General features: G+C 33.8%; 1 protein-coding gene across 3 annotated transcripts; it reads left to right on the top strand.

Moving 5' to 3' along the window:
- Positions 1–14392: 14392 nt before the first annotated feature.
- LOC109792785 (class V chitinase) lies at positions 14393–19722 on the top strand. 3 transcript variants are annotated; one of them, XM_083075651.1, is made up of 7 exons: positions 14393–15556; positions 16306–16458; positions 16550–16725; positions 17449–17659; positions 18399–18636; positions 18746–18896; positions 19158–19722. In XM_083075651.1, the coding sequence occupies exons 1-7, from the start codon at positions 14461–14463 to the stop codon at positions 19461–19463; spliced, it is 2331 nt and encodes a 776-aa protein (XP_082931777.1). In that variant the 5' UTR covers positions 14393–14460; the 3' UTR covers positions 19464–19722. The 3 variants fall into 3 exon arrangements, with proteins under 3 accessions (XP_082931777.1, XP_082931778.1, XP_020207804.2); XM_020352215.3 differs by having other exon boundaries at positions 14395–15556; positions 16330–16458; XM_083075652.1 differs by lacking the exon at positions 18399–18636 and having other exon boundaries at positions 17449–17615.
- The last annotated feature ends 4493 nt before the right edge of the window (positions 19723–24215 follow it).

Below are 24215 nucleotides of genomic sequence, written 5' to 3'. Positions count from 1 at the left end.
CTCTAAAGGAAGGTCCAATAGTGCAACATCCATGACAGGATTTCTAAAGCCTCGGATCAACCAAGGTGGGTGATCGTGAGTGCCCCGCTTATCATTAGGTGATAAAAGGTCATTAAAATCCCCCGTGATACACCATGGGAGTGAGGTGTCATGGGAGAGGTGGCGAAGAAGATCCTAAAAAGCTTTGTGATTTGGTTTTTTCGGGTAACCATAAAACCCTGTAAAACGCCAAGTAGGCGTGTAGGCTAAAGAAACTTGGACATTAATAAAATGCTGAGAGTAGTTTATAAGAGTGCACTGATAAGGTTTCTTCCAAAAGAGAGCTAGACCCCCACTTCTACCTATAGAATCCACAACAAAAGAAGAATCAAAATGCAACCTAGCCCGTATTTCATCAATATGTTTTGCATGTACCAATGGTTTAGACAGGAAGAGCACATCCAGATGGTACGAACGGACGAGGTCCAGAAAGGCACAGGAACTGCACACGGGTTGCCTAAGTCCCGGTAGTTCCAACTGGTGAAACTCATTGACCCTGACAGGTCTGATTTCTAGTGCTTTCCCTTAAAAAATTATGAGTTTTAGTCTAGTTTTCTTCCTCAGCATGCACGTAGTCATCTTGGTCGTCATTGTGCAATGAACAATTAATACGTCTTTCATCATCATGTCAACGTTTTCTGTCACCAATAATGAGAGTGGGCTCTTCTAGATCTTCGTCTATGATAGCATGGGTGGCATGAGCATCAGTTACTGTGTTGTATGTTTTGGTTGTGCTAGAGTTAGGATATTGGTGCAGGAGTGGAAACAAGTTTTTTGGGTTTTTGAAAATTTGAGACATTAATTTCGTTCGTTGGTGGGTTTCCGTGATTCCCGGATAAGGGATATTATTGTTTTAAATACTAGAATTTGGTGTCCCGTGAATCTTGCGAGGTCCATGATTTTTGATATGTCCAAGATTTGCATGTTGATTTTTCTCACGTAACCACCGTGATCCTGTAGAGGTGCCATGAATGTCAACCCGGAGGTTGTCATGTGCCTCTCTAACCATTTTCTTGACTTGTTTTGCTTTCTTTAAAGGTATCCTTATATCAACCAATACGCGAATTCTCATGTAGGTACGCTAGAAGTTGGATGAATTCTTTTCATCATATTCCAAGAAAACACCTATATAGTTTCCTATCTTTTGCCCAACCGTATGTGTCATAAAGCCTGTTGGGATATTATGTAATTGGATCCAAAAATGGGACTGTAAAGAGAGGTACTTGGCTAGGAATTTCTCCAGGGTTGATGACTCTTAGAATAAGAAGACGACAACCAAAAGGCCAAGGACAACTGTTAAGTCTCAATTATACTTCTTTTTAGACAAGACTTGTTGAACAATTCCACTCATCCTATGCACCCTTGCAATATAATTGTTCTCTTTTTGATTCAATTTTTTTGCAGATATAGCTAACCCAATTTCATCTAACAATACCTTGATACACCTCATTTTTTGTGCAGGTATTGAGTGAAGAATTGAAAGTTGAAGACCCATTGGATTGGAAATTAAAGGAGCTAAGGAGCAGGAGAAGAGTAACTACGTCGGGCGCAAGACTACCCGCGTCAGGCTTGAGAAGAACAGAGAGACACACTCTCTGCAATTCAGAAATGCGTCAGGTGCAAGAAGACGCATCGGGCATGCTCAAGACAGAGAGCAACTCAAACTCTCTAGAAGACATCGTGCCCGGCTTAAAAGAAATTGCGCCGGGCGTGTCTTGAGACAAAGAGTAACCAAACTCTCTGGAAGGCCCTGCGCCGGGCGCAAAGCATAATGCGTCGAGCGTGGTAACCCTAATCTAACTCCCCCAACTCGTATTTGAGAAAGTCTTTGAGGATTTTACTCTCATTCACACATTGGGCGACTTCTAGGAGTTGAGGAAGGGATTCCCGGTGCTTGGGACCGTTCGTGTGTGGGTCTTTCCTTCGGTTCTTCCATCTCTCTTCCATCTCTATTTTTGTTTCACCCTCATTGTTTTGAGCAGTTTTACCCATTATTTTGTGGGGTTAGATGTAACCAGCGAAACTCTTATGTAATCTTTACATTTTTGATGATATATATATATATATATATATATATATATATATATATATATATATATATGTATATATGTATATATATGTTGTTTCATTCATTGTTGTGTTATGTTTCTATTCTTAATGTTTGCTTTGGATTGATCATCCTTTGCTTGATATAGAGTCCATTGGGTATTGGAAAATAGCCTTTTGAACTAGCTCTGAAACAAATACCTAGTGGGAAATGTATCTAGGAATGGAGTTTGGCCCATTAGTAGTCTTAAACCCTAACCCGTAATGCGGGTGTAGGTATTGGAAACTCAAGGAATTGATATTCACTATCCGCACCTAGGCTCTTGCTCTAAGGGATTAGGTTTGAGTAAACTTATGGGTTGACTAGATAATGAATGTAATAAGAGATTAAAGATTCATTAGTGTGACGTTCGGTGATTTCTAACCCCACAATCTTACAAAACCACAACACCATTTCTATCCCTTCCACACACACAATTAATTTTATAGCTTTAACATTCCATAGGTCATAACCTTTATTTGAATTGCATGACAATCTATGAAAATGGAATCATTCTTTAGTCACGAATAGTCAATAAATGTTTATTTTACCTACTAGTCCCTGTGGATACGATATAATTTACTACTTGAACGACCGGTATACTTGCCGTGTTTGAGTCCGTTGATAGAATTAAAGTGATTTACAACGATAACAAAAGTAGTTTCAACGGAAATCTCAACAACCACCTTTTAAGATGCTTTGCATGTCCAGTGCGTGAAAGAATTGGAACAAGAAAAGCCCCTTCTCGACTTCCTTAATGGAAACTCCTCTCCTGGGATGCCACACTTCTGCCATGCATTCCTTCATAATGTTTGTGCAAATGTTTCTATCAGTAAGGAACCAACCCAACATACAAAGTGATAGATCATTTGTGAGGTTGGTGTTTGGTTCGTCTGGGAGAATAAGATCCTCTTCATCGTCGTTTGTGATCAATAGATGTTGTAAGGTGGGGGGTTCCATGGTTGGCTAACGTGAGAGGCAAGGGATGAAAGATTTAGGTTAAGATCATTTTGACATGTCCATCTTGGATTATATATAGAATAATACACTTGTCTATCAGCTCTAAATATGAAGACGAAGGAGTTTATTCATAGCGTATGAGTAAATCAATCTCAACAAGTCCATTTTAGATTATATCTGAAATAATATATCTTGGATGGCACAAAATATAATATAAATTATAAGTATGAATAATACTAAATTTAATCTTTTTAAACAATCTCTTGAGTTTAAATGTTACGTAATCATTTACTAATAAACTAATGAATAATTTATTTTGTATAACTAATATAATCTATACGATAAATATTTTGTTATAGTATATATACAAAACAAGCTACACATTTAACTGGTGATTACATATGGAAAGACAAATTTATCCGCGAACATGGATCATTACATACAGTGACGCATCTAAAATTTTTAGATAGTGGGGACAATACTTATTTATATATTTGTAATATTAAAAAATTTATGTATAACTTTTAAAGACATAAATATATATATCATAATTATTTTTTACATGCTTTTATATTTACGATTACAATTAAACACAAAAATAAATTAGGTCAAACTAGATTTTATTATAATTTAGTAGGTTTAAACCTAACTTTCTTTAAAAATATATATCCCAAGTATAACTTATTTATCTATCATGAACATCTTTTAAATGTTTGGGTAGAACTACAATCTTAAATACCTACTTTATAATAATTTAATACTACTAAAAATATAAAAATAAATATGTTAAATTTTATAAAAATCAAATTTAATTTATTTATGATATAAACATGTTTTTAATGTCTAATATATATTTTTAGATGATAATTTATTTTAAAATAATTTTTTTTAATAACAATTCTAAATGAAACATAAATATTTCGATTTTTCTTATTTTGATATTTTTAATCAACATATACAATAAATAAAAAACACAAAAGATAAACATGCATACTGCAAATTTTATTTTATCATAAATTAATTTTTTAAGATATTACATTATATATATGAGTATTAACATATATATATATATATATATATATATATATTATAATTAAAAAAATTTAAAACATTGATTTGCTATTAAGAAGTATTTTTTATCATATAAAAAAATTAATTTTTTTAAAAAATTTGACAGACATCAAATAAATAAACATTTTCTCTGAATTTATATTTTATACATATAATAATTTAAATATATTTATTTATTTTATTAAAATATAATTTTTATTTTTTAATAATATATTAACTTTTTAAATAAAAAATTATGTATATGTGAAATGGGGATCAAAATCTTCTGTCTCCAATTCCTGTCCCCAAATCCTGTCCCTCCAATCATAAATTGCCACGTCATTATATTTATTTTTTATTTTTATTTTTAAAAAGTGTAACCATCGCCGATGAAGACGCGCGGCAGCGCAACGCTGCGGCGGCCGAGGATCCCGTGGAGCTCGTCGCGCGATCGTCGATGGAGACGTCGTGCTCGTCGACGGCAACGCGAAGCCGCGGAGGATGGATCGGATGGCGCCACTAGTACAAAAATGAATTTTAAAATCGGGGTTTTAAAATCGGTTATAAGATAACCGATTTTAAAAGTGACGCGGTGACAATTTTGTAAATAATAGTATTACTTTTAAAATCGGTTACGTTATAACTGATTTTAAAAGTCTCTGACGCCACTTTTAAAATCGGCTCTTCAAGAACCCTAAACCCTTTAAAAGTCCTATCCCCCTTTCACAAAACACGCGTTTATCTCTGCTATGCTCTTTATTTTTCGCCCTTCGTTTTCAATTTCGTTTTTGTTTTCGTGGAATCTAGGAGCCCTAGCCGACGGGGACTTGGAAGGCTCGGAGCTCGGCTCAGGCGAGTGCTTTGAACAGATTCGGCGGCGGCGGAGGATTCTCAACGTTCCTCGTGAAGCCCGTCGAGAGAGAGTCGGTGAGTTGGCAGGAACAAACGTTTTAACGAGAGATCTGGCGAGAGAATAGAACCTGCTTGTTGAAGAGGTACCAGAGGCCGAACAAGGCGCCAAGTTCGAGAGTCTTGAAGATCGTGTTCTCGCCGGGAACACTATCGGGAACGGCGTTTTCGGCGGCGCGTGGAGGCGAAGGGGAAGAGAGAGGGCGGAACTTGAAGGAAGAGGAGGGAGAGAGAGTCCAAGATCGGCGAACGAAGGAAGAGGAAGAGACGCCGTCGGCGTTGCCATGTTTGGCAGAGACGCGAAGAGAGAGCGAGGGTCTCAGTCTGAAGGCGTTTGGGGAAGGGTTTGGGAGAGGGAGCGAGGGAGAGAGAGTGAAAGCCGCGCTCTACATTTTCGAGATCTGAGGGAAACAAACGGAACTGAAGCGCGCAGTTTCTTTTCTCTTCTCTTCTCGTGTTTGGTTAGGTTTTATGGAGAGGGAGAGTCCCTCGGAGATTCCGCCACCACCTAAGTTTTGTTTGGTCACTTGGTGGAAATGGAACGAATGAATGAATGGGAGTAGGTAGTAGTACAATTATAAAGGTTCTATTCTTCAATATCCACTTTTAAAATTGTTTTCGTGTTTTACTTTTCTGATTGGTCGTGCATTGCGAATTGTTGTAATTGTGGTGTTTATGTAGTTTTTGTGGATTTTGGATGACAGGGAAGGGGTCCTATGGAGCTGTTTACAAAGCAAGGGATTTGAGAACCTCGGAGATGGTTGCTATTAAAGTAATACCGTTATCTGAAGGGGTGAGTTCATGACTTCACGTTGCTTATAGTGCAAAACTAATGTCATAGAGAGAGAACATGTGGGAATAATAGATCCTCTCTATTGTTGTAATAAAAACTTGAATCGTAATCTAACTGTTTATTCTTTTCAACTTCAACTTTAAAACATAAATATATTGAAGGGTTAGGATCTCGTGAAACAGCAATGTCATGAGTAAAATATAAAAACTTTAACATCAAATTTATCAATATAAAACTATATATAAATATAAAAACTTTAATCATGAGTAAAATATAAAAACTAAAATCATTTTTTTTTCGTTTTAGGTTGAATTTAGTAAGATAATTTTTTAAGTTAATCAAATAAGTTAAAATATAATTTAAATATATTGTGAAACATACTCTTTTAACATATTATTAATTTTATATACATACAAAACTTTATCGAACATGAGTTATAAAATAAAATATAGAACACATTATTTAATTAATAAGGTAATAATCAACTATCGTATTGAATATAAACACACCTTGTGCTTGATTATATCAGAATAATTAGCACACTTGTCAACACTTAATTAACATTCAATTTATTCTTTATTAACTGGTTTGAATTGACACAAATTTTGTTAACACACACATGCACAACCCTTAGACAAGTTCAGATTAATTGTTCAACTTTCTGTCTTGAGACTCCCCTAGAATATGCCAGTAGGTAAAGGGTTAATTAAGTGGGCCAATTGGAGTGCACCTCACTTTGGAAGTTATCACATTAATCATTATAAATATAGTAATATGTTTGCATGTGGCTCTATTAAAGTTGAAAATAGTACAAGAATGCCAAATGCATCATTTATATATTGTGTCCCTATATCTCCATTTAAATCATTATATATAATGTGGTAAAACAGGTTGTTGAAAGGTATATATATATATATATATATATATATATATATATATATATATATATATATATATATATATATATATATATATATATATAATCAAGTCAAATACCAGTAAGTCCGTGCCAAAGTTCAATAACTTTCCCTCAAACAATTCAAATTTTCTTCATTTGTACATCTCTATTTATTTATTTGGATTTTCAATATCTTTAATTATTGCATTACTTCTAGGTAGTATTTTTCTAATCTCTGTCAACATATCAACTGTGCGAAATAAAATTGTGTGTTGTTTTATGGTATTAGGTAACAAGGTTAGTGAAACAAGGTACTGGGATGGATAGGCAATGGTCTCTATGCCTCTCTCATCATCTTCTTCCTTATCGTCACCATCTTCTATGACCAATCATTCCGTTCCGACGGCCAGACAACCAACATGTGCCTTCTGCAGTAGTGCTTCGATCACCATTGTCGCTAGAAGACATAAATATCATTAGGGAATAATGGGCCACATTTTTTTATTGACCATTACTTTAACTAGTTTGGGCTTATGTTTTATAGTATTGCTTTAACTAGTTAGAACTTACATTTCATTGAGCAATGTAGTCCATTTATGTATTAGATGTATTTAAAACTATTCAATTATATATATATGATTAACATTTATCATCTTGTCATTTGTATGTGTGAGAAAATATTTTGAACTGTCTGGTTTTTTTGCATGTTTTTTGTTCTGAGGTGCTCCCAAAACAAGTCAAACATACAAAAAAAAATCACTACTTTTAAGATCGATTGTTACATAACCGATTTTAAAAGTCTTGACTTTTAAGATCGGTTACAAAACAACCGATTTTAAAAGTCTTGACTTTTAAGATCGGCTCTTTTAAGATCGGTTCCATAACCGATTTTAAAAGTCCAAAATAACTGATTTTAAAAGTCGTCGAAGGTGCGGCGGACGACGCGGAGGGAGGTGAAGTAGATGACGACGCCTTGGTCGAGGCCTGACGGCAATGCGGCAGGGGAGGCAGCGCATGAGGCGTCGAGGGCGCGGAGGACGGCAGTGGAGATCCGGACGCGGCGGAAGAGCGACGGGGATTTGGGAGCGGCGGGCTCGGGCTTGTCTTGGAAGAGGCTCTGGATGTCTTTGAAGGAGGAGCAAGAGAAGTTGAAGGAGCGAGATCGAGAATGTGACGGCGAATGCCGCCACACACTCTACTGGAAACCATAACAAATTGGTTACACTTTTTAAAAACAAAAATAAAAATTAAATGCAATGACGTGGCAATTTATGATTGGAGAGACAGGGTTTGGAGACAGGAGTTGGAGACAGAAGATTTTCATCCGTGAAATGGTGGGTGGAGGGCAGGGGGGACCGGTGTAGCCGGCGATGATTCAACACCTATTAATTTATGTTGCATTCTTGGTCCACACATTACGAGAGAGTGTGTGTGCAATATGAATATATGAGAGGTAGGGCAAGATTAATATTATAATAATGTCGTCGTCGAGAATGGTGCACGTCCTCTCCGTGCTTTTCCTCTGTGCTGTCACGTATTAATATTATAATAATGTTCCTCTGCGCTATCTCCGGGGGGACCGGTGTAGCCGGCGATGATTCAACACCTATTAATTTATGTTGCATTCTGGGTCCACAGGTTACGAGAGAGTGTGTGTGCAATATGAATATATGAGAGATGTTAGATAATCTTAAATTTTAGAGATATCCGAGTTAGTTTATCTGTTTTATTTGTTTCAGTTTAGATAAGATAGTTTTTGATAAGATTTGTTTTGATAAGATATTTTATTATCTTCTTGTTAATTCGGTACGTTGTACAATGGCTATTTAAAGGTCATCTCTTATTCAATGAAAACACAGTGAGTTGCTACGTTCACCCAATACTAGTATTACTCGTCTCTCTTATTTTTCTACAAATTGGTATCAGAGCTTTATGCTCTGAGTGCCGAGTGTGAGAGGAAAACAATGTGCGCCTGTGAAGGGGAAGAAAGAAGAAAGAAAGAGTAATGGCGAAGGTTGTTAATGGAATGACCGTACCACAACTGTCAAAGAAAACCAATTATGATAATTGGTGTTTATAGATGAAGACCCTGTCGGGATCCCAAAGTCTATGGGACATAGTGGAGAAGGGGTTCCAAGAACCCGAGGAGGACGAAGACCAATCTGTGGCTCAGATTGCCGCATTGGAAAAGACACGAGTGAAGGACAAATCGGCTTTGTATTTTTTGTACAATGTCGTGGATGAGTCAGGTTTCGAGAAGATTTCAAACGCTGCATCTTCAAAGAAAGCATGGAAGATCTTGGAGGTTGCGCACAGAGGTAACCACCGTGTCAGACAGATCCGACTTCAAACTCTCCGAGGAGAGTTTGAGTGTTTGAAGATGGAGGATAAGGAACAAGTATCCGAGTACATAACTCGGGTGGAGAAGTTGGCTAACCAACTCGGAAGGAATGGGGAGCCAATGCCAGCAAGTAGAATTGTGGAGAAAATCTTGAGATCATTAACAGATGATTTCGAGAGTATTGCATGCGTAATTGAGGAGTCAAAGGACTTGTCAGTTCTCTCAGTGGAAGAGCTCGCTGGGTCACTCGAAGCCCACAAACAAAGGAGGAGGAAGATGAAAGGTACTCTTGATCAAGCATTACAGGCGCAACTTGATTTGAATGAAACTCGGAACACTCAGGGCCGAAGATCAAGTGGACAAGGACGAGGTGATCAAGGACGAGGCAAAGGACGAGGTAGAGGAAGAGGTGATCATGGAGGTGGACAAGGACGAGGTGATCGTAGCCAAGGAAGTCAGTCAAGGTCGGAGGTGGAATGTTATAAGTGTGGCAAACTCAGCCACTACGCAAAAGAATGCAGATCGACAAATTGCTACAACTGTGGCAAATACGGTCACATAACAAAGTATTGTCGAGCTAAAAGCTGAAGTGAAGAGAAAGAGAAGAATCTTCTCACAGAAGAAGAGGACGAGGAAGCAGGAATTTTGATGATGACGCAGAGCTCGGAGACCAAGCTACGTCCGAGTTGTGACTCCGAGGTTCAGCTAAACTTGAGTTGCGTGGAGAGATCAGTAGTTGAGCTTCCAAGCTCAGATGAGAAGTCAGAAGCCGAGCTTGATTCGAGTTGCTTAAACAACTCGATCTGGTATTTGGACACTGGAGCGAGCAATCATATGTGTGGAGAAGAAAGTTTCTTCAACGAACTCATCAAGGTAAAGGCTGGATTCGTGTCATTTGGGAATGATTCCAAGGTGGCGGTAAAAGGGCGTGGAACCATCAGGCATATGCAGAAGGATGGACAAGTTGGAGAAATAAGGAATGTCTACTACGTTCCCGAGCTTAAGAGTAACATCTTAAGCATGGGGCAGATGATGGAGAAAGGCAACTCGGTTCTGATGAAGGATCGAGTGCTTTATTTGAAGGACAAGCATGATCGTTTAATAGCCCGAGTGGAGATGAAAAAGAATCAGATGTATAAAATGGAGCTGAACATCCTTCAAAATAAGTGCTTGAAGCTGGACGTGAAGGATGAAGCCATGACGTGGCATTTTCGTTTTGGGCATTTAAACTTTGGAGGTTTGGCCGAGCTATCAAGGAAGGAGTTGGTGCACGGACTACGTGGTGTTCAGTTTGACAAGAAGTTTTGTGAAGCGTGTGTACTCGGAAAGCATACAAGAACAAGTTTTCTGAACTCGTCCGAGTACAAAGTAAAGGAGCAACTTGGCCTGATACACACTGACTTGTGTGGACCAATCTCTCCTGCATCCTTCAGTGGTAAGAAATATTTCATCTCTTTCATAGATGATTTCTCTCAAAAGACCTGGGTATATTTCTTGCAAGAAAAATCAAAGGCATTTGAAGCTTTTAAAAAGTTTAAAGTCATGGTGGAGAAAGAGACTAACAAGCAAATTAAAGCTTTGAGGTCGGACAGAGGTGGAGAATTCACATCGGCAGAGTTTATGGAATACTGTGAAGAGCAAGGTATAAAACGTTTTCTCACAGCTCCATATTCACCACAACAAAATGGAGTAGCTGAAAGAAAGAATCGGACTATTCTTGATATGGTCCGAGCTATGCTTAAAGGGAAGAATATGCCTGAGAAGTTTTGGGCAGAGACAGTGCAGTGTGCTATATATATACAGAACAGGTGCCCACATTCAAAATTGGATGATGTGACACCTCAAGAAGCATGGAGTGGACAAAAACCGAGTATACATCACTTCAAGATCTTCAGAAGCCTTGCTTACGGTCATGTTCCAGCTCAGCTTAGAACGAAGCTTGATGATAGGAGCAAGAAGTATATCTTGATCGGGTATGATGAAAAGGCAAAAGCCTACAAATTGTACAACCCTATTACAAGAAAAATCCTGGTAAGCCGAGATGTCCAGGTAGATAAGGAAAGCGAGTGGAGCTGGAGTAACTCTAAAGAGACTTCGGGGAGCTCGAACTCTGAGAGGGAGAAATCGGAGATAATAGGGAGAAGCTCGGATAGGACCAATGAGCATTTCGAGGAAGATGATGAACCTGAGCAGCTTAGAACTTGGAGCTTGCAAGACATCTACAACTCCACTGACGAGTTATATGTAGTATGTCTGTTGACAGGAACAGAAGACATAAAATTTGAAGAGGCGGTACTTGATGAGAGATGGAAGAAAGAAATGGATGAGGAGATCGGATCAATTGAAGAGTGAGATGGGAAGCAAAGCTAAGCTAGTTGAGGAGTTTAAAGAAGTGATGAAGAGGGAGTTTGAGATGACCGATTTGGGCATCATGAAGTATTTTCTGGGTTTAGAGGTGGATCAAAGAACAACAAGTACTTTTGTGTCCCAAAAGAGGCATCGGCCACCGCGGCGCCGGGGGTGCTGGGCGTCGTGTGGCTCGCGGGGCCATGGTACGCGGAGGAGTATCACGCTCTGGTGGAAGAGGCATCGAAATGAAAAAAAAAATTTAAGCTTATGGGGGAGTTTTGTTAGATAATCTTAAATTTTAGAGATATCCGAGTTAGTTTATCTGTTTTATTTGTTTCAGTTTAGATAAGATAGTTTTTTATAAGATTTGTTTTGATAAGATATTTTATTATCTTCTTGTTAATTCGGTACGTTGTACAATGGCTATTTAAAGGCCATCTCTTATTCAATGAAAACACAGTGAGTTGCTACGTTCACCCAATACTAGTATTACTCGTCTCTCTTATTTTTCTACAAGAGATAGGGCAAGATTAATATTATAATAATGTCATCGTCGAGAACAGTGCACGTCCTCTCCGTGCTTTTCCTCTGCGCTGTCACGTATTACTATTATAATAATGTTCCTCTGTGTTGTCTCCGGGGGACCGGTGTAGCCGGCGATGATTCAACACCTATTAATTTATGTTGCATTTTGGGTCCACACGAGAGAGTGTGTGTGCAATATGAATATATGAGAGGTAGGGCAAGATTAATATTATAATAATGTCATCATCGAGAACGGTGCACGTCCTCTCCGTGCTTTTCCTCTATGCTGTCACGTATTAATATTATAATAATGTTCCTCTGCGCTATCTCTGGGGGACCGGTGTAGCCGGCGATGATTCAACACCTATTAATTTAGGCTAAAAACCTAATTTGGTCCCTTATAATCTTTTTTTGTTTCAATTTAGTCCCTCATTAATTTTTGGTCTCAATTTGGTCCCAAACTAATTAATTGGTTTCAATTTAGTCCCATATTAATTAATTGGTTTCAATGTGGGACTTTCCGTCCAAATTGCTTTAACGGTGTTAACTTTTGGCCACGTGGACGCCACGTAGATGCATACGTGGATGCCACGTGGATCAAATTTTTTTTTAAAACACCTGGACCCAGAACGACCCGTTCTGAAACCGGAACGGGCCGTTCTGGGTGCACTTTTGGTGTGTTAATTTTGCATCCGGAACGGCCCGTTCCAGGTGCAAATTTAACACAACGAAAATGCAACCAGAACGGCCCGTTCCAGTTTCAGAACGGGCCGTTCCGGTTTTATTTTATTTTATTTATATATAAAATATTAATAATTTTATAAAATATATATTATTAATTATATTTTAATTATGTTATTATATATAATAAAATAAATATATTAATATTTTTTATATTTTATTTTATTATGTTTATTTTATTAATTTTTATCATTTTATTCTTTTAATCTTAAATAAGTTGCAAAAAATTATAAAGTGATATTTAAATATTTCTTCAAACAGAAAGAGAAAGAAAAAATTATTACTCTATTTATAAGATAATTATATTTTATAAAAATAAGTAATTTTAAAATTTTTACCATAAAAAAATATTTTTCTAAATTATTATATTTTTTAATAAAATTAATCAAAAATATTGGTTTAATTGCATTTTATATCTCTCAAACAATTGTGCAGTTTTGTGATCTCCAAGATTTTAATTGCATAATTTTAGTGCTTAAAGAATTACAATTGCGCGATTTTGGTCCTTCAATTTTTAATTGAACAATTTTAGTCCCTCGAATATCATAATAGTATGATTTTTGTTTCTTCCATTAAAAATTAATAATTTTAATATATATATAATGTTTTAAAATTAAATAATTATTTATCTATTCAAATTAACATATATTATAGTTTTTTGTAATGTATCAAATGATATATATTTATTATTACTAAATAAATAAAATTTATATATTATTAATATTTTAATATTACTAATAAATTAATATCAGCACATATCAATCAGAATCTGTTGGAAATCAGCATATATCAATCAGAATATTCAATTCTGATTTGTAAAGATTTAATGTTAATAAGATCAATTTTATTTCCCCTCCTTTAATTATTTAGATACAGCATTTATAGGGAGAATTATTTTCCAGATTTTTAGGGATAGATTAGTGTGCAGATTTATTCCCTTATATTCTATTTATACCACTTTTGTATTTTTCCCAAATCAGAGAAATATACATTGTATTTTTCCGCAATATATATATATATATATTAAAATTATTAATTTTTAATGGGAGAAACTAAAATCATATTGTTATGATATTCTTTATTAATTTTATTAAAAAATATAATAATTTTGAAAAATATTTTTTTATGATAAAAATTTTAAAATTACTTATTTTTATTAAAATATTTATTTTATTAGATATAACAACATAATTAAAATATAATTAATAATATATATTTTGTTAAATTATTAATATTTATATTTAAAAAAAAAAGTTAAAACTGGAACGGCCCGTTCTGAAACCGGAACGGGCAGTTCTGGTTTCACTTTTTGTATGTTAATTTTGCATTCGGAACGGGCCGTTCTGAATGCAAAATTAATACACCAAAAAAGAAACCAGAACGGCCCGTTCCGGTTTCAGAACGGGCCGTTCTGGGTCCAGGTATTTTAAAAAAAAATTTATCCACGTGGCATCCACATGGCATCCACGTGGTATCCACGTATGTATCTACGTGGCATCCACGTGGGCAAAAGTTAACTCCGTTTAAATAATTTGGACGGAAGTCCTAAATTGAAACCAATTAATTTTTATGGGACCAAATTGAAACCAATTAATTAATTTGGGACCAAATTGAAGCCAAAAATTAAAATGGGACTAAATTGAAACAAACAATTAATATAAGGACCAAATTAGTGTTTTAGCCATTAATTTATGTTGGTCCACACGTTAGGAGAGAGTGCGTGTGCAATTTGAATATATGAGAGGTAGTGCAAGATTAATATTCTAATAATGTCGTCATCGAGAAGGGTCCACGTCCTCTCCGTGCTTTTCCTCTGCGCTGTCACGTTCCAAGCCTCATCAGAAGCTGAATCATGGCTCAGAATCGGTTACTGGTACAGCGGAATCGAGTTTCCCATATCCGAAATCAACTCGGCCCTCTACACTCACCTCATATGCGCCTTCGCCGACGTGAACGCTTCCTCCTTCGAAATAAGCCTCTCCTCCTCAAACCAGCAACGCTTCTCGACGTTCACGAACACCGTCAAACTCAAAAACCCTTCCATCACCACTCTTCTCTCCACCGGGGGAGACCAAAACAGCGCCACCATCCAATCCATGCTCACCAACGCTTCTTCAAGGAATCCCTTCATTCAATCCTCGATAGCAATGGCCAGGCTTTACGGATTCCACGGCCTCGACCTTTCCTGGTCCACCATTGAAACATCCTCCGACGCAGACAACCTAGGACAACTTTTCCACGAGTGGCGTCTTGCTGCCAAATCCGAAGCCAATAACTCTACGCTTCCGGAACTCTTCCTAACCGCTGCAGTTCAAGCTTCACCAGATTTGAACTACGGGTCCTACCCTGTGGACCGGATGAGAAGTAACTTGGATTGGGTACATGTTAACGCATACTCTTACCATACACCCTCGACGCAAAACTTCACTGCTGCACCTTCGGCTTTGTATGACCCTCATAATACTTATATCAACACGGACTATTACATCAAGGCGTGGATTGGGAAGGGGTTGGAGGCTAACAAGTTGGTTTTGGGTTTGCCTTTCTTTGGATTTGCGTGGAAACTCCAAAACCCCGATAACGACAAAATAGGTGCACTGGCAACGGGTCCAGCAGGTGGCGCGGACGATGGCTCTATAAGCTACAGGGACATAAAAAATAGTGTTCAGCAAAATGGGGCTCAAGTAGTGTATAATGGGACTTATGTTACCAATTATTGCTCCTTTGGATCAACATGGATTGGCTACGACGATGTTGAGGTTGTTCAAAACAAGGTGTCCTATGCAAGGGAAAAGGGGCTGCTTGGTTACTACGTTTGGCAAATTTCCCATGACGACCAAGATTGGACACTTGCTCGAGCAGCAGGTAAAACAATCAATTTTATTTCCAGTAATTATCCACATAGTTATTGATGTTTTGTTCCTCTAATAGTAATTCTTCTTCAAATTTCAAAACTTTGAGTATTGAGATTTAATAAAAAAAAATTATAAGAAAAATAATCTTAATACAATGAAAGTCTTGAAGAAAATTAATTTATAACAAGGTGAAAAAGTATTATCTTCTTATCAAACTTTATGAATTTTTTAATATTATTTAATACTTCTAATTAAACATTAATATACTTATAATTAATTCTAAAAAGTAAAACAATAAATATCATATCAATGTTAATCCTAAGCGTGTGATTTAGCAGTAGGGGTTGATTCACGCTTAAGTAAAGCTAGGAGTTTGAATCCTGTCTTGTGTACGCTGTTGCGTTTAATCTTGGGACCAGCTATCCCGCCTTTTGTGTCTTCCAGGAGATTACTCCAGGAACGAACCAAAATATATATATATATATATATATATATATATATATATATATATATATATATATATATATATATATATCATATCAATGCTCATTATAAAATTTAAATTATTTCAAAATTAATATAGTATTTTCAATTCCTCATGTTTTGAGGTTTTTAATTATTCAAATTCAAATAAAAACAATTAGTTGTAGCTTCAAATTAATAATACCAGATTTGTATCAATGAGAATTAGTCTTGTAAGCGGATAGAAAAGAATTTACTTACACATTGAGTTGAACAGCTCCGTACGTTCTGACTTAGTTATCTCTACCGTTCCATTCTTAGCTGAGCAGGTTGACAACGACAAAGATGAACGGTGGAAATTAATTGTCATCATTTTGAGTGTAATTGCTACCGGTGTCGTGTTAGGTGTGACAATCTACTTGCGAAGAAAGAGAATATTCAAATCAACTGGTAAAATTTTCAGCTAGCTTTGTTTATTTGCGATTTTAGAGTTGATATGAAAATGTCCATTGATGAAAAACTTCCTACTTTGTATATATAGGGAGGACACTGACTAAACCTTCGCAGTCTAAAGTGAATGATAAAGAAGCTGCAGGACCTTTTCATGGGGATGCTCCAGATTTACAAGTGTATAGATTTTCTGACATTGAAGCGGCTACAGATAAATTTTCATATGAAAATAAGCTGGGACAAGGTGGTTACGGTCCTGTTTACAAGGTAAAATATTAACAAAAGAACTACTAAAGTGTCTTGCATGTCTTTAACAGAAGATTTAGGGAATAGATTGATGACTTTGATCAAGTCTTTGTGCTCGTTTTAATTAATGTCAAATGTTTGGTCTTTTTTTATTTTATTCTTCATAATTAAATAAAATGACAAAACTTAGTTATAGATTTATAAAATTGATACTATTATCATTCACTTCTATATTATGCTTTCATATTTTATGTAAATCTATGTAATATATATTAACACAAATATACTACCAAAGTGAAATTACAATTCTAATTAGTAAACAACTTCAACTAACTGGATCTAAGTTTTGTTCTAAATAAAATTAGAGCTTATTAGTAGTCATGTATTGTTGATGTAAAACAATTTTATATGTGTTAATCAATCAAAAATCACTATTAATATAATAAAATAATTATCATAAAAGTTGTTTACTTTGTATATAATAATAATATTTTATGATTGGATGAGATAATAATAAAGTTGTTTTACAATTCACATTCTATTCAATATTTTTGCATAAAAATGATGCAAAGTAAAGCTAATAGCATTAATTTCTGAACGCAAAATCAGCCAAATTAATCTAGTCCTATTTAACTAGTTTAGAAGACCCCTTGACAAAACTATTTTGGTAAAATAATATTCCCGTGAGAATGCCTTCTCTCTGGTGAAGTCCTAACCATTAATTAGTGTTTGTTGTTCGTGCAGGGCATCCTACCTGATGATCAGGAAATAGCCGTAAAGAAATTATCAAAAGCTTCTACACAAGGATTTGAGGAATTCAAAAATGAGGTAACACTAACAGCAAGGCTACAACATGTGAATCTTGTTCGGTTGTTGGGTTTCTGCATTGAACGAGGGGAGCAAATGCTGGTGTATGAGTACATGGCTAATAAGAGCCTCGACTTCTACCTTTTTGGTTTGATTTCTTTGCAGCTTTAAACTCTATATACTTGAAATATAAGTGCGTCACTCTTTTAAGTTAAAGCCATAAATGGAAGCCTCCATTCCATGATCTTGCCTTTAACTAAAAAGAGGGATAAAGAAAATTAATACATGACTTTGGCTTACACCTTCAGTCTAGTTAATTACTGCTGTCAGAATCATCATAATAGTAGAGGTTTGAGGCAAATACATAAAAGCTTTGATTAGATTTTCATGTTACTATTGTCGTAATCGTTTTTACTTAAAAAAAATACCACCATTTAAAAAAATATTTAAAAATTATTTGATATTCTTTTTTATTAATTCAAATTAATGTATAAAATATTTTTATAATTATTCATTAATTTGAATTAAAGAAATAAAATATGAAATAATTTTCAAATTCTTTAAAATTTTGTAAACTTGATATATATATTAAGAACTTTTAATTTTAACGATTAGATTATTAAAATTTGATATAAAACATAATTATTGAACAAAATAATTTTAAGTAAACTTATTTTTAAAGTAAGTGAATTACTCCTCTATATATATGCAATTACTTATATCAAATTTACATGATTTACTAGTTTTGCATAGATATTTACTTGCAAAAATAAAGGGCCAAATAAGAACAATCAACAATTTGAGAGGAACATAGAATCAAATTTGAAAATGGTGATATGATTTTTTTAACTAATTACTTAACTTTTGTCATATAAAATTTCAAACAGACCCTATTAGAAGATTTTTGTTAGATTGGAGTAAGCGCATTAACATCATTGAGGGGATTACACAAGGCCTTCTTTACCTTCAAGAATATTCTAGATTCACCATAATTCATAGAGACTTAAAAGCTAGTAATATTTTATTAGACCTGGAGATGAAGCCGAAGATTTCAGACTTTGGAATGGCTAGAATATTCACCAAAAATGAACTAGAGGCAAACACTAGCAAGATTGTGGGAACATAGTGAGTACCCTGAAGATAATAATTAATGCTTTACAATTTGAACTTTTCTTAATTATATATTTAGCAAGTTAATTACTTAGTGTTGTTCTCATGATTTGTTATGATGCAGTGGTTATATTCCTCCGGAATATGTTAAAGAAGGTGTTTACTCCACTAAATCTGATGTGTATAGTTTTGGTGTCTTACTTCTACAAATTATAAGTGGCAAGAAAACCCACCACTTTTATGGAGAGAACCAAGATTTAAAGCTTTTGGAATATGTAAGTCATTTATAAAAATTAACCTTTGGTAAAAAATAATAATTGATTAAAATTTTGATAAAATTTACTTGTCATACCATAGGTTTAATTAAATTTTTTTACATACATTATTGAGATAAAACTTTATTTTGATTAAAAAATACCACCAACAAGAATTATGATATTGCACCTAAGTTTTGTCTTTAAATTTTTATTGTTTTCTTGTTTTGAAGATCATTATTTATTCCCATGACCGTGATGTTTTATGTGTAATGGCCGTAGGCATTTGAGTTATGGAAAGAAGGAAAGGGTATGGAGTTCATGGATGATTCACTTGATGATACATGTTCACCGTGTAAACTAATGAGATGCATGCAAATTGCTTTGTTATGCGTCCAAGAACATGCATGTGATAGGCCTTCCATTCTGGAATTTTCATCAATGTTAAGAAATGAAAATATATCTCTTACCATTCCCAAAAGGCCAGCATTTTCAAAAGCGAAAGACGAGGAAGAAGTAAATGAGTGTAAACCACTAGAAATTATTTCAGTCAATGACGCAACCATCACTGAAATGGTGGCCAGATAGTACATTAATTAATATTAATGTACAAGGCTTTATTACAGTGACAACAGTGTAATTCCCAAGATGCGGCTTTATCTCTGGTAACATGGATTTGCAATTTTCAAACCATTAAACTTCACCTAGTGATATGTATATTGTCGTCATTGTTATTCTAGTTTGAATTTAGGATTGACTACTCAACACTTATTACTAGATCCACCTTATTACAGTGATAAACTATATGAGTTGCACAAATTACAATTAAACTACCATTATATTGGAATTAATTTGTCTAACAATTTTTATATAAATAATAGTAGAATTTGAACTTGTAGCCATAAAAAAAAAGTTAACCACTTGTATCAACTCATGTTTACATATACCTTTTTGATGGGGTTATTTTATGATATTTGTTTGAGAGGATATTTTATAATAAGACTTATTTTTTATCAGAGGAGCATAATATAATTTTATTCATGAGTCTCTATTTATGGAGAAAATTTGTTATACAAAATCAAATATATTTGATATTATCTTATTCTAAAATAAGGAAATAAATCTTAAAATAATCGGAACAGATTAAATCTAAATATTTGAAATATAAATAAAATATTCTTATAAAAAACTAACTTAATCTTCTAAAGATATTTAGGCATATTCCCAACATTCCTCCTTGACTGAATATCTTTATCACCTAATTTGAGTTTCAAAATCTGCCTTTTCTCTTTTTGATTGGTTTCTTCTTTTTGTGATTTTTGTTGTAATTCTTCTTGAGTGGGACCACTTTAACATTTGTCTCGAACTTCTCTTTTGAAGGTGATTTTTCATCATCTTCATTCTCCTCTTGATCATCAACTTTCTTTTGAAGACATGCATCTTTGTGTTCTTCACTTGTATCTTCATTTATAATTGGCTCCTCCTCCAAATTTAAAGCAAAACTTTTGCCTTTCATATGAACATTGAATACTTCTTTGTTGTGTATATCTTTAATTACACAATTTTTATCTTCAAATAACACTTTATAGCCTTTTCCTAATAATTGAGAAACACTCAACAAATTTTGGTTAATATCAGGAACATATAAAACATCAGATATTAATTTAAAACCTGAATGACTCTTAATACCAAGTGTTCCTTTACCTTTTACTGCAAGGTGTGCTCCATTCCCCATTTGAACTTTAGAGATATCAGTTTTGTTGAGTTCTTTGAAGAGTTCTCGATCATAGGTCATATGATTTGTACAACCACTATCAATAATCCAAGCTTTTGAGGGTTTTTTGGTCATAAAGCATGACATTGAAAGTAGTTCTTCTTCTCCCTCTTCTTGTTGATCTTCAACAATGTTGGCTTCTTCTTGTTGCTCATGAGATTTGCATACATGTTTTAGGTGTCCTAATTTTCCACAATTGTCACATTTTACATCAGGTCTCCACCAACATCTTTGTTGTGGATGATTAGTCTTTTTGCAATAAGGACATGGTGAAAAAATTTGAGTGTTATTATGTTGGCTGTTCTCTTGAAACAATTCCTTCTTCTTGTTTTTGCCACTATTTTTGTTCTTCTATTTGGCTAAATATACACCCTCCACGGATCCTTCTTCTCTCATAAGCCTCCTTTGTTCTAATGCTTGCAATGCATGTAACACTTCTGCCAAAGTGATCTTACTCAGATCCTTTGTGTTTTCCAAAGTTGTTATTGAAGCTTCATATCTTTCAGGTATAGTTACTAGAATTTTTTCAACAATTCTAGAATCAAGAAATTGCGTTCCTAGTAATCGTACCTTATTAGCAATGCCAAGCAGTTTGTCAAAGTATTGTTTGATTGTTTTTGTCTCCTTCATTCTTTGTATTTCAAATTCTCTCATTAAATTTAATATTTGCATGCTTCGAATCCTTTCATCTCCAGCATATTCTTCCTTTAGATAATCCCAAATTGTTTTTGCCGATTTGAGAGTCATGATCCTTGTGAAAACATTTTGTGAAACACAGGCAAAGAGATAACTTTTTGCCTTTGCCTTCTTGATTTTCCTTTCCTTGTGAATTTTCATTTGGACTACAGTAGGATTTTCTGGCAACGTGGAAACATCATAATTTTCTTCTACAGCTTCCCAGAGATCTAAACCTTCTAGGTATGCCTCCATTCTCATCGCCCAAAGATGGAAGCAGAAACAAACTTTTCAATTATAAAATATCCTCTCAAATAAATATCATAAAATAACCCCATCATTGGTATCATAGCATAATATAATTTTATTCATGAGTCTCTATTTATAGAGAAAATTTGTTATACAAAATCAAATATATTTGATATTATCCTATTCTAAAATAAGGAAATAAATCTTAAAATAATCAGAACAAGTTAAATCTAAATATTTGAAATATAAATAAAATATTCTTATAAAAAACTAACTTAATCTTCTAAAGATATTTAGGCATATTCTCAACACTTTTAAAGATAAAATAGAGAGAAAAAATGTGTTCACCATAATTTATTGTTCACTTAATCAATATTAATTTTTCTTTTACAAAATCATAAAATACCATTTTCTACTAGTTTTAAATAGGCTTAATTGCTCTTTTATTAACCAATTTTCATATTTTTACAAAATTTACAATTTTTTGCTTTTTCTTGTCATCTAGTTAATTGACCATAAAAAAAATTAGTTGATTACTTACGTAACATATTAACTATTATCATAACACATTAATTATTTATATGATATTTTGATGTAATATGTTAATTGAAAATATAAATTATTGATATATATATATATATATATATATATATATATATATATATATATATATGTGTGTGTGTGTGTGTGTGTCTGCGCGCACGTGTTTGAAAGACAAAATATAATGACTTGACATGATGTAATATGTTAAGTTGTCAATAATATATTTAAAGTTGTAAAAAATTTAGTAACAAACTTTACAAAATATGAAAGATAATTACATTTTATCGCACCCACTATTAGATAATGTAAAGATAGTAATAATGTAAAGCAAATGAATTGATTTTAGACAAATTAATAATAAGATCGTGAATTAAGGTTTTAAACACTTAATTCACATGCATGTGTTTGTCCAAGTTATAATTTTTATGCGCCATGAGTTCGTATCCACCAACCTATGTCACAAAACCTCGTTGGCCTAAACATAATCTGTTTTCATGTATAGCAGTAGGGGTCCTCTACATTCAGGTGGGAACACAATCACTAGTTCTTTCAACAGCATACTTTCGAAAAATTGGCAATTGAGACTTGGGATGGAGACATTTTCCTATAAATCAAGAAAGGCAAGTTACGCATTCCCGGACAAGGAACAGAGGCAATTTTTCCTCAACACTTAGGAGAACAAGTCAAATTGTCTAGGTTGAATATTAATTCCTTTCTTCAACTAATGTTCTTAACGTCAGGAAATTTGTATTTCACGTTTGAGTTTCAGCAACAAAAATAAATTACTTTTTTCTTATAAGAAAATATAATTCATTTTTATAGCATCATTATTAGGATTATGTTATGATATTATTAATTAAAGAATATAAGTATTAAACTAAACTTTTATAATTTTATTTTTATTATTATATAAAAAAAATTTAATCAATAAAATATGCATATATTTTATAAAAAAAAATTATTTTATTGATATGCGACCTTATTTGTATCTCGAAAATAAGTATTTGGTTCCAAATGTTATTCAAGAATAATTTCTTATTAACAAAAATAAGGAAATTAACGTTTAGTTTTCATCTTTATATATATGAAAGACTTTGCAGTCCCTTTAAAGAAATAACTTAGATGAGACCATGCAACATAGGTCTTTAGCCATCGCAATTTTTTTTTTTTAATGAGATCAAACCTTACTCTAGAGGGTCTTAATTAGTAGCAAAAGAATAATGATGAACCTTACGAGAAATTTCGAGGAAATAACTGTTTGAGTCCGTCCATATAAGTAAGACATGTTTATTTTGGTCCTTTTAAAGAAACAATTGACTTAGATGAGAGTTGACACGTCAATGGAATATATAACAAGAACCATATTAGACATTTTATCACGATTTTTTTTTTTATCGGAAATCTTATTTCTGTCAAAAATATTGCAATGTTTTTTTATTAATAGTTTTTTGTTGATATCTTATTTGAAAAGAAATGCCACTAAAGTTAACTAATTGTTAATATGACTTTTTTGTTCTTTACAAAGCTTTGAAACTTAATTCTATCACGAGCTTTTAAGAGCATCCCACGACGGAGAGAAATAAGTTTCATGTTATGTGACACCCATAATAATGTGTTTAGGGTTTTATGCTAAAATTTAAATAAGCTATTACAACGATAAATAATGTATGAGAAACTGAACAAAGTTATACCAAAAGAATGACTAACCTAGCTTAAAACGTTAAAAGTCGTCGAAGTAAAAGTTGCGTCTTTCGTGTCCAGAGAGGGTTACGTTAAAATTCAAGTTACGTCTCCAGAAAGAAGGGAAAAAAATTATAAAAAAAAAGTTCGTCGTGAACGTTAAAAAAAGATTGTGTTTTAGAGCATCTCCAACCCTAAAACCAAATTCAAAGTAATGTACTTCATTATAGTGATCCCCATAATGACATGAGTTTAGGGTTTAGGATTTAAGATAATAATATTTTTTTAAAATATAAAGATGAAAATTACATTTTTGAATATCAGAATATTTGAATAACAGCTTATTTTCGATTAATTTCGTTTAGTAGATTATTCTTATTCAAATTAGAAAATTTTATAAATTTTCAACTATGTTATAT

Source organism: Cajanus cajan, chromosome 5 (assembly GCF_000230855.2).
Source record: "Cajanus cajan strain Asha chromosome 5, NIPB_CcT2T_4, whole genome shotgun sequence".
Taxonomy (NCBI): Eukaryota; Viridiplantae; Streptophyta; class Magnoliopsida; order Fabales; family Fabaceae; genus Cajanus; species Cajanus cajan.
This window is presented reverse-complemented; position numbering and strand designations above follow the sequence as displayed.